At 49.7% G+C, this 14,979-nt stretch overlaps 1 protein-coding gene across 1 annotated transcript in view; it reads left to right on the plus strand.

Moving 5' to 3' along the window:
* The first annotated feature begins 371 nt into the window (after window positions 1–371).
* The window catches only part of LOC147122789 (uncharacterized), a 189,372-nt gene continuing 174,764 nt past the window's right edge, over window positions 372–14,979 (plus strand). Inside the window, exons 1-2 of the mRNA XM_085964010.1 lie at window positions 372–594; window positions 754–1,331. Of these exons, the coding sequence (XP_085820136.1) occupies window positions 372–594; window positions 754–1,331 (801 nt within the window). The remainder of the gene's footprint in view (window positions 595–753; window positions 1,332–14,979) is intronic.

Genomic DNA, 14,979 nt, shown 5'->3' on the forward strand with positions numbered 1-14,979 from the left:
TCTCAGAGGGTGATCTGGACATAATGGTCACAGCTCTGGAGGTGAGGCGCAAGATCTTGTTTCCAGAGAGTGGGAGGAATCCAACCCACCATGACTACACCAAAGCCTGGAAGCAGATCGCCCAGAGGGTGACGTTCACCGGCGAGGCCCCCAGGACCCACAAACAATGCCGTAAAAAATACAACGATCTGACCAGGATTGTGAAGGTGAGTAGCCTTTCCAGTCTCCTCCTCATTCTTGCATGTACACCTGACATGATGGGCAAAGGGACCTGAAAGTCCTACTGGCCAGCCCTCAGCCAGCAGCATTGGGACAGTCATGAGCATCAAATGGCCATTCGGCACTCTACACTTTGGCCAAGCTATTCCCCCATGGGAGGCAGTGCACACTACATCAAGGCTTCACTGCGCACTTACAGCCCGTCCTTTCTCTTGCAGGCTAAAGTAGCGTTTAATCGCCAGGCCCGTGCCAGGGGTGGCCGCGCCAAGCTGCAGAAGCTCACTCGGCTGGAGGAGCGCGTGTGTGTGCCCATGGGAGCCCGTGTGATTGTCCCCACAGCGTGCGGTGTATCCACCCCTCCACTGCCCGGCAATGGTAAGGACCTCGCCTTTTGGCCCTCTCGCGTCGCACTGGCCCATCCGAGCTACCTCCTTTGCCACTGTCCCACCAATGCGCTGAATCCCACCAGTCCTAACTCCCTCGCTGACGCCGTCTCCTCACTCTGAAGCTACTCTTGTGCATTCTTGCTTTCAGCTGGTGACGACCAGGACCCTGAAGCTGCCAGTGACAGCACCTCCGACCAGGAGGAGGAGGAGGAGCAAGCCGGACCTTCGGGGGAACAGTCACGTCCCGCAGGAGAGGAGAAAATGCTTGACACCTCCTCACTGGACGAGTGCCTGGAGGAACTGTCGCAGGGCAATGCAGCTTCTGGGACCAGTGGCGTCCAGCCACCCAGCAGCCATGCGCGTGGCCCGCGGCCTTCCCCCCAAAGGGGGGAAGGATCAGAGGGGAGTGCTGCTGCTCGGCACACTCGCCGTCACCAACGCGGCAAGGGTCCCCTAGTTCGGCCCCCTCCTCCCCAGCGGGAGAGTCGCGACTCCAGTCCGGACACCTTCACTTCGGAGGTGGTGCGGAAGCTCGATCAGATGGCCGACGACTCGGACCGGCGCCACACGGAGCTCATGAGCGTGGTGGGGCGCATGCCTGAGGCCATCGAGTCGCTGGCGACCAGTGTGCGCGAGTTCGGGGCAGCAACTGCCGCGACTGGCCGCATGCTAACTGATGCCGTCAAGACCCTGGCGGATGTGATGCGCGCGCACACCAGGACCACAGTGCCACTCACTGCTGCCACACGCGCTGTCTCAGGCAGGCATCGCCAGGGCAGGCGCCGCGCTGGACCATCCCAGCAAGCCGGCCATCGGCTGATTGCTGCGGATCCTGCAGTGCGGGCCCGGCCGAGTGCCACCGCGCCACAGCACCAGCCAGCGCATCCCAGACGCCAGCTGGCCCACATTGCGCCATCCGTCGCCGCCATTCCCCCTCTGGGGCGTCAAGGGCAAGCGGCTGCAGCTGATGGTGGCCAGGCTCAGGTGCGCCACTCAGGAGACGGCCCCTCGAGGCCCAAACGCCGTGTAGGCCGCCCCCCAGCGGCATCTGGCGGAAGGGCATCTGAGCCTCAGGCGCCTTCCCCCAGCCTCGCAGCAGCCACTGGGCAGAGCTTGCGAAGGAGCAGCAGGCAGGGCAGGGGAGGCAAAATGCTGGCCAAGGTCTCGCCCTCGCGGGCCACTCAGTAGAGGGTGTGGCCAGCTTTCCTTTAATATGGCGGTGGCCATCTTTATTTTGCCCATGGTTGTGCTTTTGGAGGGCTTTTTTTTTGCGTTAGGCCGACGTTGAGGCCCGGTTTCAATAAAGGTGGAGTGGCTCCTCCCCAGTTTGTGGGAGTGAGTCGTTTGTTGGGCTTTTTGTGGGGCCCGTTTATTGTTTTTGGGGATTCATGTGGGAAGGGCTTTTCATTTTTGTTTAATAAAAAATTATCTTTATTCATGCAGTCTCCATGGTTGTTCTTCTTAGTGTTTGTTGGCTTCGCCGGCTGAGGGCTTGCGGAGCGGCTGCATTCATCTTCCATCATGGCCCCTGGCCATTCCCTGACAGGGGGCTTAGAAGTACCGTGTAATAAGGTGGCGTCGTGCGGCCCTTGGCCCTGGTCGCTCCCTCCTGGGAACGTACTCCTGCTCCTCCTCCTCCTCCTCCTCCTCATGCTACAACTGCTCCTCCTCCTGAGGTGCTGGTCCAACATCAGGTGGCAGTGCCTGAGTCCTGCGGATAGCCAGGTTGTGTAGCATGCAGCAAACCACCACAAATTGGGAGACCCGGTCCGGCGAATACTGGAGAGCTCCTCCGGAGCGATCAAGGCAGCGGAACCGCTGCTTGAGGACCCCAATAGTTAGCTCGATGATGTTGCGGGTGGTTTGATGGCTCTCGTTGTAGGCCTCTTCAGCAGCGGTCCTGGGCGCGCGGAGCGGGGTCATGAGCCAGGTGCACAAAGGATAGCCTTTGTCACCGAGTAGCCATCCTCTTGGGGGAGGCTGTGCCTGGAACATGTCATGCACAGTACTCTGCCGCAGGATAAAGGCATCGTGGCTGCTGCCTGGGAAGCTGGCATTGACTGCCATGATGCGCTGCTTGTGGTCACAGACCAGCTGCACATTCAGAGAATGGTAGCCCTTCCTGTTGCGATACTGCTCGCCATGCTCCAGAGGGGCCCGCAAAGCCACATGCGTACAGTCAATGGCGCCCTGCACCAAGGGGAATTCCCCGAGTCTGGAAAATCCCAATGCGCGCTGATGCTGGCTCTCCAGGGCCATGGGGAAGGAGATGAATTGGCTTCTCCTTCTGAACAGTGCTTCGGTCACCTGGCGGATGCAGCGATGCGCGCCGTACTGGGAGATGTTTGCTATGTCCCCAGCAGCGTATTGGAAGGAGCCGGTGGCATAGAAGTTCAATGCCACCGTCTCCTTCACTTCCACCGACAGAGACGTCCTGCACCTGAGCTTTGGCCGCAGATCTCGGCGAAGCAGGTGGCAGATCTCTGCAATCACCCCCTTTCGGATTCGGAGCCTTTTAACACATCGCGCGGCACTCATGTTTAGGTAGGAGCGCTGCTGGCGGTATAGCCTGACTGGGTAAGGCCTACGTGGCCGACGCCTGTAGCCCCCTCTGCCTCTAGCCAGGGCTGCCCCTCTCACAATGCGTCTGCGAGCCCTACGGACATGGAGCTGCAGCTCCGCGTTGGCACCCCATGCAACCCCCATCAAATCCTGGCAAGCACTCTAATTTCCAAATGGCCACTTGCAGCGCTGTTGCCTGAGTCCAAAAATACCTGGCTCTTGCTGCTTGAAACCAGTTAGCTGTCCTCCTTGTTGTGTCTCCAGAAATGCGTTGCACAAGACTGTTTTCTGAAAAAAGGATGGCCTTTATACTGGAGAGGACGTTCCCTTTAATTAGCGCCCCCCGGGGCCCGCGCTGGTTGTGTTGCGTTCCTTTTTCCAAACGCTCCGGCCGCCCGCCGCACAATGGGGCGGTCCGACTGAAGTTTGCAATCGGGGCGGCCAAAGGGCGTTGCACGAGGATGTGACGTCATTTTCTGCGCGCGCATCCGGGCGGGCGCTAAACTTTGCGCCGGCGCTAACGGGCAGCTTAATTTGGGGCGGGGCGCAAACTGCGCTGCGCCCGGGCGCTACACGCCTAGCGCCCGGAAATCACTTCTCTTAAGGCGCTAACTGCTGGCGCAAGCAACTGAAAATCTAGCCCATCGGGCCTTCCGACCTCCCGTTGGCAGGAGGTGCTCCCCGATGCGCTCTACTCGATTCGGTCACTGCTCTGCACTGCCACCAATGCCACCCCTCACGAGAAAATGTTTGTCTTCCCAAGGAAGTCCACATCGGGGACATCGTTACCGCCATGGCTGACGTCCCCAGGGCCGGTACTACTGAGAAGACACGTGAGGGCCAATAAAATGGACCCCCTGGTCGAGAGGGTCGACCTCCTCCACGCCAACCCCCAGTACGCTTACATTGCGTACCCGGACGGGCGGGAGGACACAGTCTCCATACGAGACCTCGCACCCTCGGGGACCGCTGTAGGACGGGAGGACACAGTCTCCATACGAGACCTCGCACCCTCGGGGACCGCTGTAACCCACTACCCATTACCACCCCCCCCCACGACCCGATATCCAACCCCAGCAGCCGGCTCGCCTTGGACCGTCACCCACGAGGACTACACTCCAGGGCCCCAGCCTACACGGGATACGACGCTGGAAGCTCCACCACCCCTGCCGTCGCCACGTCGATCACAGCGGCAGACAAGACCTCCGGAGAGACTCCAATACACGAACTTTTAAATACACTTCACCCCGCTGGACTCATTTTTAAACAAGGGGTGAATGTGGTAAACCACTGTAAACCTGTCTGTATGTGTATGTGTATTCCACTAGGTACAGGTCTGGACATGCCTCGGCTGACTCCTCCCACTATTCCAGGTATATAAGTGACTACCTCCCAGTCCCTTAGTATTCTGGACGGGTCGACCACTCGAGACAAGGCCTTCATTCTTTAGTTGATAAAAGCCTGGTTGTTACTCGCTTAACCTCAGTCTTTTGAGTAATTGATGGCGCATCAAAGATAGCCGTCACCACTGGTCTTGTCACTCCTGAAACCCCGACCGCTGTGCGCACATGACTAGAGCCGGCGCAGCCCATTTACTTGTGTGCGCTGCGATATGATGTATGGAGACGACCCCTCGTGGAGATGGAAGTGGAGGAGGTAACAGCGACCTATCTGTTGGATATGGGAGCATCGTGCCCCGTGATCCACGCAGATAACCCCACTGCCTCGCCTCTGTCCACTGGGGTCCCATACCTTCTGTCGGGCTTCACGGGTGAAGAACAGGCTGGCGCACATTCCATTCCCCTCTCCATTCGTTTAGGACCACTCCACACCGCGTGGAAGTGTACACTAATGAAGTGGGAGGTGGGGGGTGGAGCGGGAGTCCTTGGGTCTGATTTCTTGGTAGCCCACGGGATCCTCGTGGACCTGAGAAATCACTGTCTCTGGGGAGCGGGTGCAAGCGTGAAAGGGGTAGAGGATGCCACGGCCAACCCAACGAAAGCACAGGTCGGCCGGCGAGAAGTAAAATTCCTGGGTCTGACCCTCCGCGCTGGCGAGAGAGGCACAGACCAGGATAGACAGGAATCGGTGCAAAATCCACCAGCCCCCGCCAGTCGCACAGTGGAGGTGTCCCGACGCAACAAGTGGTTTCACATAAAATGGTGCAAACTGTTTAAACCGGGTGCTAGAGTATCAGCAACCGAAGCCAGGTCTGAGGGTAAAGGTCCTCAGCCTGAGGCGTGCGATGAGCCACAGACCACACAAGCTGGCGTTGTAGCCTGCTTGGAAGGAGAAGCTGCCCCGCCCACCTGGAGGGAGGCTTCCCCTATGGCCTGGGATTCGGACGAGGAGGAGCCCGAACAGCAAGGCCCCGCCCTCTACACGATTCTGGAGGAGGTGGAGTCGGAGGACGGAGGTCCCGCCCTCGACGCAAGCGTGGGGGAGGTAGAAATTGGGGGCGGAGATTCTCCACCTGTAGGGACAGATGAGGAGGAGTCGTCTGCCACAGACCCAAATCCCGAAGGGGCGGAGCCTGAGGGGAGGGAGCCGAAGCCCACAGTCATGGAAGAGCCACGGGCTGTGAGAGCTAAAGTCCCACCCGAAGGTCCACTCACCAAGGGAGCCGACCCAAATCCCAAAGGGGTGGAGCCTGAGGGAAGGGAGCCAAAGCCCACAGTCGTGGAAGAGCCAAGGGCTGTGAGAGCTAAAGTCCCACCCTAAGGTTCGTTCGCTAAGGGAGCCACGCCCAAAGTACCTCTTCGCAGGTCGACTCGAATGCCTCAGCCAGTAAAACCTTGGCCCGATTCCCCCGTTCTCAGTAAATGCCGACTTGAGAAATCCTTGACAAAACGCAGTCCCCGATCGACAGCAAAAGGCTGCGGGGAACCCAAGCCACAGGTTACTACAGCCCCACCGCAGGGAGCGGCAAGCTGCAGTCCAATCAGGGATTAGGCAAGCCGCCCGGGGACGGGCGGCGCTGTACATAAGTTAAGTTTAAGTTTTAAGTTTAAGGTGTGTATATATTAAAATGATAAGAGTTATAAGTAGTTTTGCAATCTGCTCAGTATGTGTGTTGTTTTGGATCGAGGTCGAAAGACCCGATCATGGCTTCACCTAAGCCAGAATCTCTCGGGAGCCTGGCGGCATTGTTTAATTTGTTGCAGGAACCAGGAGAAAGATGAGAAGGATCCTCGTCGCGTTCATGCTGATCGGATGGAGCTGGGCCTATCGGGGCCGCACTAAGGACTCCACCATTTATGGGTGCTCTGGCAGCAGAGGCCCCGTCGCGACTGATGGAACCAGCCCACGGGACACTGAAGAGACTGCTGGGGTCAAACTCTACTGAATATTCCAGCCAGACGGGGTTTGCATACAGAGAAACGTCTCTGATGTGCCCCAGGGTGAGGGTCATCGCACCCAGGATCAGCGTCACTGCCGGGAGGAAGATTTGCCTTGTTTGCAACGGACAGGTACCTTTGAATCGCTGGTGGTGGCTGCGCAAGTTGAGCAGCACCATGAAGAACTCCACAATTGAATGGGAAAGACTGGGTAACAACACCCATCGGACTATTACGGGAACTCATGGGGGGTTGAGTGTCTGTTGGGACAAATGGTGGGAACCAGATGAGGGGATCTACATCTGTATGTGGGGTTCAGAACGCGCTTGCCCCACAGGCGTCTCCATCTGTTTTCAAAGGCAGTGGCAGGATGCTGGACAAGGAATGAGGTGGGACATCAGCACACGGGCGTGCGGAGTCCCATACTCTCAGATCCCAGTAAACGCCACTGAGCTCATCACCCGACCCCGCAAGCCCCTGCCTACAATTCCGGTAGCTCAAGCCCTCAAGGAAGGGTGCCCCACCACAACAAAGGGACCCGGGAACAGATTGGTATTGGTACCCACAGGTCAGGTGCTGTACCAAGGGGTGCACTACGCGGTGGCTTCGGTGATTTTAAACCTCACCAAGGTGCGGTTGCCAGAGTGGTGCCCCAGGGAAATGGAGCAATTATACCAGGTCCTGTTAACAAACATGTTTAAACAGTTTTACGAATTCGACTTTGCCGATGTCGACAGAGCCGAATTGTACACCACACCACATGAGGTCTTGGACAGGATAGGGAGGCAAAGAAGGGGTGCAGTAAATGATATTTTCACAGCTTTTAATACAGGAACTTCCGTCATCAACACACTGGCTGATGTGGAGCTGCAAACCCAGATCAATGGTTTGAAAAGAAAGATACTGACTGACGAGAATAAGGTAGTGGGTTCTGAGTTACATGAGGACCAGGCCATGACACTACACTTAAAAGAGATAATAGCTGAGCTGGAGAAACACGCCAAAACGGTAAATGCTCTCATCAGGGAGGATCAGAATGCGTCCGATCAGGCTGCGCAGAACGAAGCTTGTGTGCTATACGGGGCATGGTTACTGGGCGATGGCTGCAGTAACCTGGAGGATTTGAAACAAGGTTTAGTCCCCTCCTGGATCAGCAACAAGCCCCTCGCAGCCCTCCACCCTTTTGAGAATGCATTGAGTTCGTGCCAGTTCAGACTAGCTTCAGAGGCCTACCCAGTCCCAGTGGACTGTGGACGGTCTAATCACACCATTATGGGTATAGTGGTAAGAATGCCGGTTATGGGTAAGACAGCTAAACCCGCCCCGGTATACAGGGTGGAGAACATTGGAGTCATTCAGGGGGGTGCGCACATTCGCTACACAGGGGTCTCATTTTACGTCATTCGATGGGAGCATGCAATGATGGGTACTGACCTCTCGGGGTGCCGGAGCCGTGGAGCACACATCATCCTGTGTCCCCAACACTTGAATGCCCATTCAGAAGAGAAGTTAAGAAACATTTCTTCATTCAAAGGGTGGCAGAAGTGTGGAACTCTCTCACAAATAGCTCAATTAATAATTTTAAATCTGAGATCGATAGTTTTTGTTAGCCAGAGGTATTAAAAGATATGGAGCCAAGGCAGGTGGATGGAACAGGCTTGAGGGGCTGTATGGCCTACTCCTGTTCCTATGTTCCTATAAGTTATGCTAAACCTTTACAAATCACAGGTTCGGCCTCTGCTGGAGTATTGTATCCAATTGTGGGTAACAAACAAAAATAAATCTGACCACTGGTGTACCAGTGAACAGACTGGTTGTTTAATGGTTATTCTTCCTCATGAGGTGAATTCCCTGTCTTGTTATTGCAAAGGAAATGGCGTATAAAAATAGGGAAGTCCTGTTACAACTGTACAGGGCGTTGGTGAGACCACACCTGGAGTACTGCGTACAGTTTTGGTCTCCTTATTTAAGGAAGGATATACTTGCATTGGAGGCAGTTCAGAGAAGGTTCACAAGGTTGATTCCGGAGATGAAGGGGTTGTCTTATGAGGAAAGATTGAGCAGGTTGGGCCTATACTCATTGGAGTTTAGAAGAATGAGAGGGGGATCTTATTGAAACATATAAGATTCTGAAGGGGCTTGACAAGGTAGATGCAGATATGATGCTTCCCCTCGTGGGGGAATCTAGAACTAGGGGGCGTAATTTCAGAATAAGGGGGCACCCATTTAAATCAGAAATGAGGAGGAATTTCTTCTCTCAGAAGGTCGTGAATCTTTGGAATTCTCTTCCCCAGAGAGCTGTGGAGGTTGGGTCTTTGAATATATTTAAGGTGGAGATAGACAGATTTTTGAATGGTAAGGGAGTGAAGGGTTATGGGGAGTGGGCAGGGAAGTGGAGTTGAGACCAAGATCAAATCAGCCATGATCTTATTGAATGGCGTAGCAGGCTCGAGGGGCCAAATGACCTATTCCTCCTCCTACGTCTTATGTTCTTATGTTGACCAGTTCATTTAGAGAGAGTGGTGGCAAAGTACTTCCACATAGGAAGAAGGAAAATCCAGAGGGCAGAACAACCTGGCCCACTAACAAGGAGTAATTTTGCTCATTTGTGCCTTCTGACATGTCAGGAATTCAGACATGGAAATCAGCAGGACCCACAGAATTCCCTATCTGTTGATTTGAATGGACAGAAAATTTCTTGGGGCCAGCTGATGCCACACCTGAAATCCCCGTACACTCCTGGTGGGCACGGCACTGCACCAGGAGTGAAAAATCTTAAACAATTACCCTATGTACTTCTTAGAGCCTAGACACCGAGTGAATTGTCAACATTCTGGGATCACCATTACTGTCTATTGTTCCTTGGTATTCATGTCAATGATAGCCAAGGAAAAGAAAAGGTAGAGTACATCACAGATACAAACATTTGCATATGATGACTGATGCAAAAAAACAATGCTTGGTTGGAAACAGATTTAACACCAAGGTAACTGATGATAATCCAATACTGCCACCTCGGGTGGGGGAGGTTGTGGCCACTTTTATCTGTATTGTCTGAGTAAAGGTTGAAACTCTGACTGGAGATTCTCTTTGTGTACATTTAAATAAATGTATATCGTCCAAGGATGTCATAGACTGAGCTGTCTATCTTTCTGGCTGAAACAATACAGTAGTGTAAATTGGTAGGGAGAAAATAGAAAAGAAAACTGCAAAACTGAAGTGCAATAAAATGTGTTAATTTTAATCACACATTCGAATGAGAGATTTGAACAGTAACAGTACTAATAGCAGAATCATGTGTTTAATCTGAATGAGGTTATGTAATATAGCCTGAGTCCATGATTAGCAACTTTACATATTGCTTTCACAGCTCTCTATTATTCTCAACTATTAGCTTGGATAACTCTGTGGCAATACTCGGCAGACTATTTTTGAGCTTTGAAAAAAGCCCAGCATTGTAGTTATGAATATTTAGCAACAATAATACAGATCACAGCAACACCATCAGCTGCCTATAAAGTCATTTATATTCATAAATTAAATAAGCAAACCTTAAATTAAAAAAAATAAAACTTCTTCCAGATTTCCTGGGCTATAAATTCGTCTTGGGGGTAGCGCAAAATGGGTAATCGGGAGCCAGTTGTGTGAAACGGTTTGGTGATTCGTTATCATCTGTTTTGTGCTACTGTCCAAGATAAATTTATCCCCAATTATCTCTACACACCTGTGCAAATCCTAGAGTGATCTACGAATGTTTCAGCAGAGTTACCGATAGACTTGCAGTAAGAATTCTGATGCAGGGTTCCACCCTGCATATTAACCTACCTTTCTCTTACAGATGCTCGCTGACCTACTGTGCATGTCTAGTTGTTCTGGCTTTTATTTTGCATTGCCAGTATTTGTTGCTTTTCTCTTTTTACGTATGTTATTACTCTCAATGATATAGTGGGCTAAGTGTTATTGCCTTGACACCACTGCTAAGTAAAGTTGGTACAATTTTTGTTTCTGTAGTTAGGGAGAGATTATAGACCCTTTAAATATTCTCCTCTTATGGACAGAGTCAAGCTGAGGAGTAATGCCCACTGTGAATGAATAGCACACAAACACTCACTGCCAAAGCTCACACTGGGAAAGTGGTCACCTGGGTGAGATCCCAGAGGCAACTAGCTTACACGGAATCATAGCCAGGCAAGGAGTCAATGGCATCAGGAATGGGGCAAGGGAATAAACTGACAAGAAACAGTGCTCCCCATTGTACAAAGGTAATCTTAATGCACCAATGCATAAATACAGTGGAAGCTAATTTCAAGGAGAAAGAAATTGAAGAATAATTGCCATCATTGATAGGCACTTACTCAGAGTTCCTCCCTGGCCTGCAGCAATTTTGTTCTGTTTCAGTTTTGTTCTTCATTTGCAAGATTTCTCTGTGGAGCGTCGTAAAGATTTACTTCAAAGAAATTGTCTGGAGTGAGCACGCTGGGATGTCTTCAGCTGTAAGTATACTCGAGCAGAGATTTCAGAAAACAAGGGCAGCTAATGGCGATTCCCATGTTGTGCAGTGAATGCACTGAAAAGGGATCCTCCTATTGGATGTCACACCAGCATGTCCAATCTTCCCAGACTTTGTGAAGTGGAGTGCTTTAGGCTTTAGGCAGATGTCTTGCAAATTAAGGTTAAAAAAGCACAGAATACAAGATTGCAGGGTGTGGGGAAATTCCATAGGATAGGAAGTTCAGGGATGGTAGATGGCTGAACACTTACCCCTCTTTAAATGAAGCAACCACAGCTCAGAAACACTGTATTTCTATATCCAAGTTGTTGTATCTATAGTGTATCACGAAGTACTGGAACAATGATGTGCTTAAGATTTCAATTGATTTTATTGCTGTATTTTGTCTCACAATGGTAGGCTGTTTGTCAGCTTATTGCTGGTTCGGTGAGGAGTCAAACTGTGACGAGATACGCAAACCAGTGGATGAAAAAAACCTGAATTGCTAACATCTGCCTAAATAAGCAAGTTACATCGCATTCAAATAAATGCCATTATTTACATAGGAAATAAAAGAAGTAAAATGACTATATAGGCTTATCCAATTCACATGGATATTACAGGAATGACGTTTGGATAAATAAAGGCCCAGAAATTCAGGTCGGGGGCTGCTCGCGGGTGTAAGCCTCCGACCTGCACTTACCTTGTGCGCCGGCCGTTGAGCTGTGGGCCCGCGTGGGATTCCGATCCGGGGCCTGCTCCAGCTGCCGGCGCGCAGTGCTTGCATATCCCAGGGGCACAGTTAGTTTGATGCGTCCCCTGGGATCACGTGGGCCATGGGGAGCCAATCGGAGCAGTGAATGCTCCATTCATAAGTTTGACAGGAAGAGCTGTCAAAACTTAGAAATACTAGGGGCCCTAAAACATCACTAAATCTTCAAATACATTTTTTTTAAATCACATTTTTAAAATAAACTATAAATTACATGAAGTAACTATTTTAAATAATAATTTAAATATTTGAAAAAAATAATTTTATTTTCTAACGGGGCTAAAAATAAACTTACCTTTCTTTAAAGTATTTAAAAATAATAAACCTGTGGAAAAAATGTATTAATTTTAATTAATTCACCACTTACCTTGTAAAAAGCAGGCCTTATGCCTGCTTTTTAAATGTGTAAATTCTGGAGACTTACCCTCCCGGGAAAACCTGTAAAAAAAATGGAAGTTCGATGTGCACGCGCAGCCTCTCCCGCGCACGCGTTCGAACTCTGAACCCCTTCTTTCAGGGGAACGGAAGTGCCGGTTACCCGCACATGTGCAGTGCATGCAGGAAACCAGCACTTCCATTGGGCCTATGGGTGAGTACCCCATGTGTACTCACCCGTGGAGACCCGAATTTCTGGGCCAATAACTTACTTGGTCTTTAAGCAATGTTTAAAGCATAGATTTTGAATAGAGGGCCCATGGAGCACCAGGTTCCTAAGGCCATCGGATTTCTATTAATCTATTACCAGATTTTTGAACATTTTGCATTTGTTGACTTACTAGCAGGTTATTTCTGCTGCTATATGCTCATTAAAATATTTTCTGCAATTGTAGCAATGAGTTCCTTTGGCTACCTAACACTGTCTTTCAGAAGGTCCCTGGGAATATGCCAATATTCACAGAGGGGCATCACCCAAGCAAAAAAAAAGTATCTGTAAATTCCTTACACAGAATCTACACAGTAATTACAGCACAGACACAGGCCATTTGGACCAACTGGTCTATGCTGGTGTTTATGCTGCACACAAACCTCCTCCCAGTCTACTTCATCTCACCCTAGCAGCATATCCTTCCAGCTGATAATGAAGGTTCAACATTACCTATAGCTATTTTAGTTTTTGCTCTCTTTTTTCCCATGTGTCAGGCTAGTTGCAGTTCTCCTGAGTTTACTTTTGCTACTTGAAAATGATGCAGGATGAAATAAGATTGCTAACTGCGGAGCCACAGTTTTTCACTGCTAAGTTGGGTGGTGAATTAAAAAAAAGTATTACAGGTGCTACAACATTTTCTGAGAAATGATAGAAATTCTTGAGTAAAAGGGTCATTTTTTTATTTCTTCGCTCACTCCTTCCTGAATTTATACCTGAATGTCACAGTCACAGTTTGTACTGTCAGTTCTCCACAAAGTCACCAGGAGAACAAAGCTGGGTGGGAATGTAAGTTGTGAGGAGGATGCAAAGAGGCTTCAAGGGGATATAGACAGGCTAAGTGAATGGGCAAGAACATGGCAAATGGAATAAAATGTGGAGAAATATGAAGTTATCCACTTTGGTAGGAAAAATAGAAAAGCAGTGTTTTTTTTAAATGGTGAGAGATTGGGAAATGTTGGTGTTCAGAGGGACCTGGGTGTCCTTGTACACAAATCACTGAAAGTTAACATGCAGGTACAGCAAGCAATTAGGAAAGCAAATGGTATGTTGGCCTTTATTACAAGAGGATTTGAGTATAAGAGTAAAGACATCTTACTGCAATTATATAGGGCCCTGGTGAGACCACACCTGGAGTATTGTGTACAGTTTTGGTCTCCTTACCTAAGGAAGGATATACTTGCCATAGAGGGAGTGCAACGAAGGTTCACCAGATTGGTTCCTGGGATGGGGATTTGTCCTACAAGGAGAAATTGAGCAGACTAGACCTATATTCTCTAAAGTTTAGAAGAATGAGAGGTGATCGCATTGAAACATATAAAATTCTTACAGGGCTTGACAAGGGTAGATGCATGGAGAATGTTTCCCTGGCTGGGGAGTCTAGAACCAGGGGTCACAGTCTCAGAATAAGGGGTCGGTCATTTAGGACTGAGATGAGGAGAAATTTCTTCACTCAGAAGGTGGTGAATCTTTGGATGGTTGTGGAGGCTCAATCGTTGAGTATATTCAAGACAGAGATCAATAGATTTTTGGATATTGAGGGAATCAAGGGTTATGGGGATAGTGCAGGAAAGTGGAGTTCAGGTAGAAGGTCAGCCATGATCTTATTGAATGGCGGAGAAGGCTCGAGAGGCTGAATGGCCTACTCCTGCTCCTAATTCTTAATTGTATGGCAAAGGCTGCGCAAGGCATCATATCCTTTCTCACCTTACAATCACCCTGTATCTTACTGGATGATAACAGACCAAGCCTGGCAATGCTACCAGAGTGGCTGGCTCCCCCTCATTGCTCACTTCCCATCTGAAGAACTGGACAAAGAAAAGTAGTTTTGAAGGGAAATATTTTTTGAGGAGAAGTATAAACATCAACTGAAAAGATAAGAGACCATTATTTGTCCCTGAAGAGTATAACAAAATAATATAAAGATTGTATCAAGACAAATTGAAGGCATGGAAAGCTTTTAGCAGCTAATTAGTTTACAATAATTGAATTGAGGCCCTGCTCTCACCATTAAAATAGACTTTCCAGAGCCATTGCGCCTTTTCCACAATTTACTGTCACATCCAATAAAATTGTGAATGTTACAGATGGCTTTTATGTTGCAAGACTGCACATTACCATCATCTATGGGTACATGTAAAAGCAACCCCTGGTGTTTAAGCAATTGAAGCTGACTAAATTCTTTAAAAAAAGCTGTCTCCTCTATTTCTATCATTAGATTTTAACCATCACTGCTCTTCCTTTTGTTCCAGTGCAGGCTCTCAAAGCTATCCCTGCTGACTTACTCACAGTCAGCATTGCTGGTGTGATGTGGAGAACCTGCATTACCATGAAAAACAACAGCATGCAGCAAAATGAGTCTAAACTACATGCAACCTATTTAAATAAAATTCAAACAAATATTCAACAACAACTTTCCATAAGAATCCCCAGTGCCCTGCCCAGTTAGATCTATCAGATCTAATTTAAATCCCTCTGTGCATCAACAACAGCTGGGATACTGAATTTAGAAGCTGGTGCAATGATATTTAGTTAATACATTTGTATTGATAGTACCTTCAACTCTGCAT

Source organism: Somniosus microcephalus, chromosome 2, assembly GCF_052327205.1.
Source record: "Somniosus microcephalus isolate GS21.2 chromosome 2, FLI_Smic_1.0, whole genome shotgun sequence".
Taxonomy (NCBI): domain Eukaryota; kingdom Metazoa; phylum Chordata; class Chondrichthyes; order Squaliformes; family Somniosidae; genus Somniosus; species Somniosus microcephalus.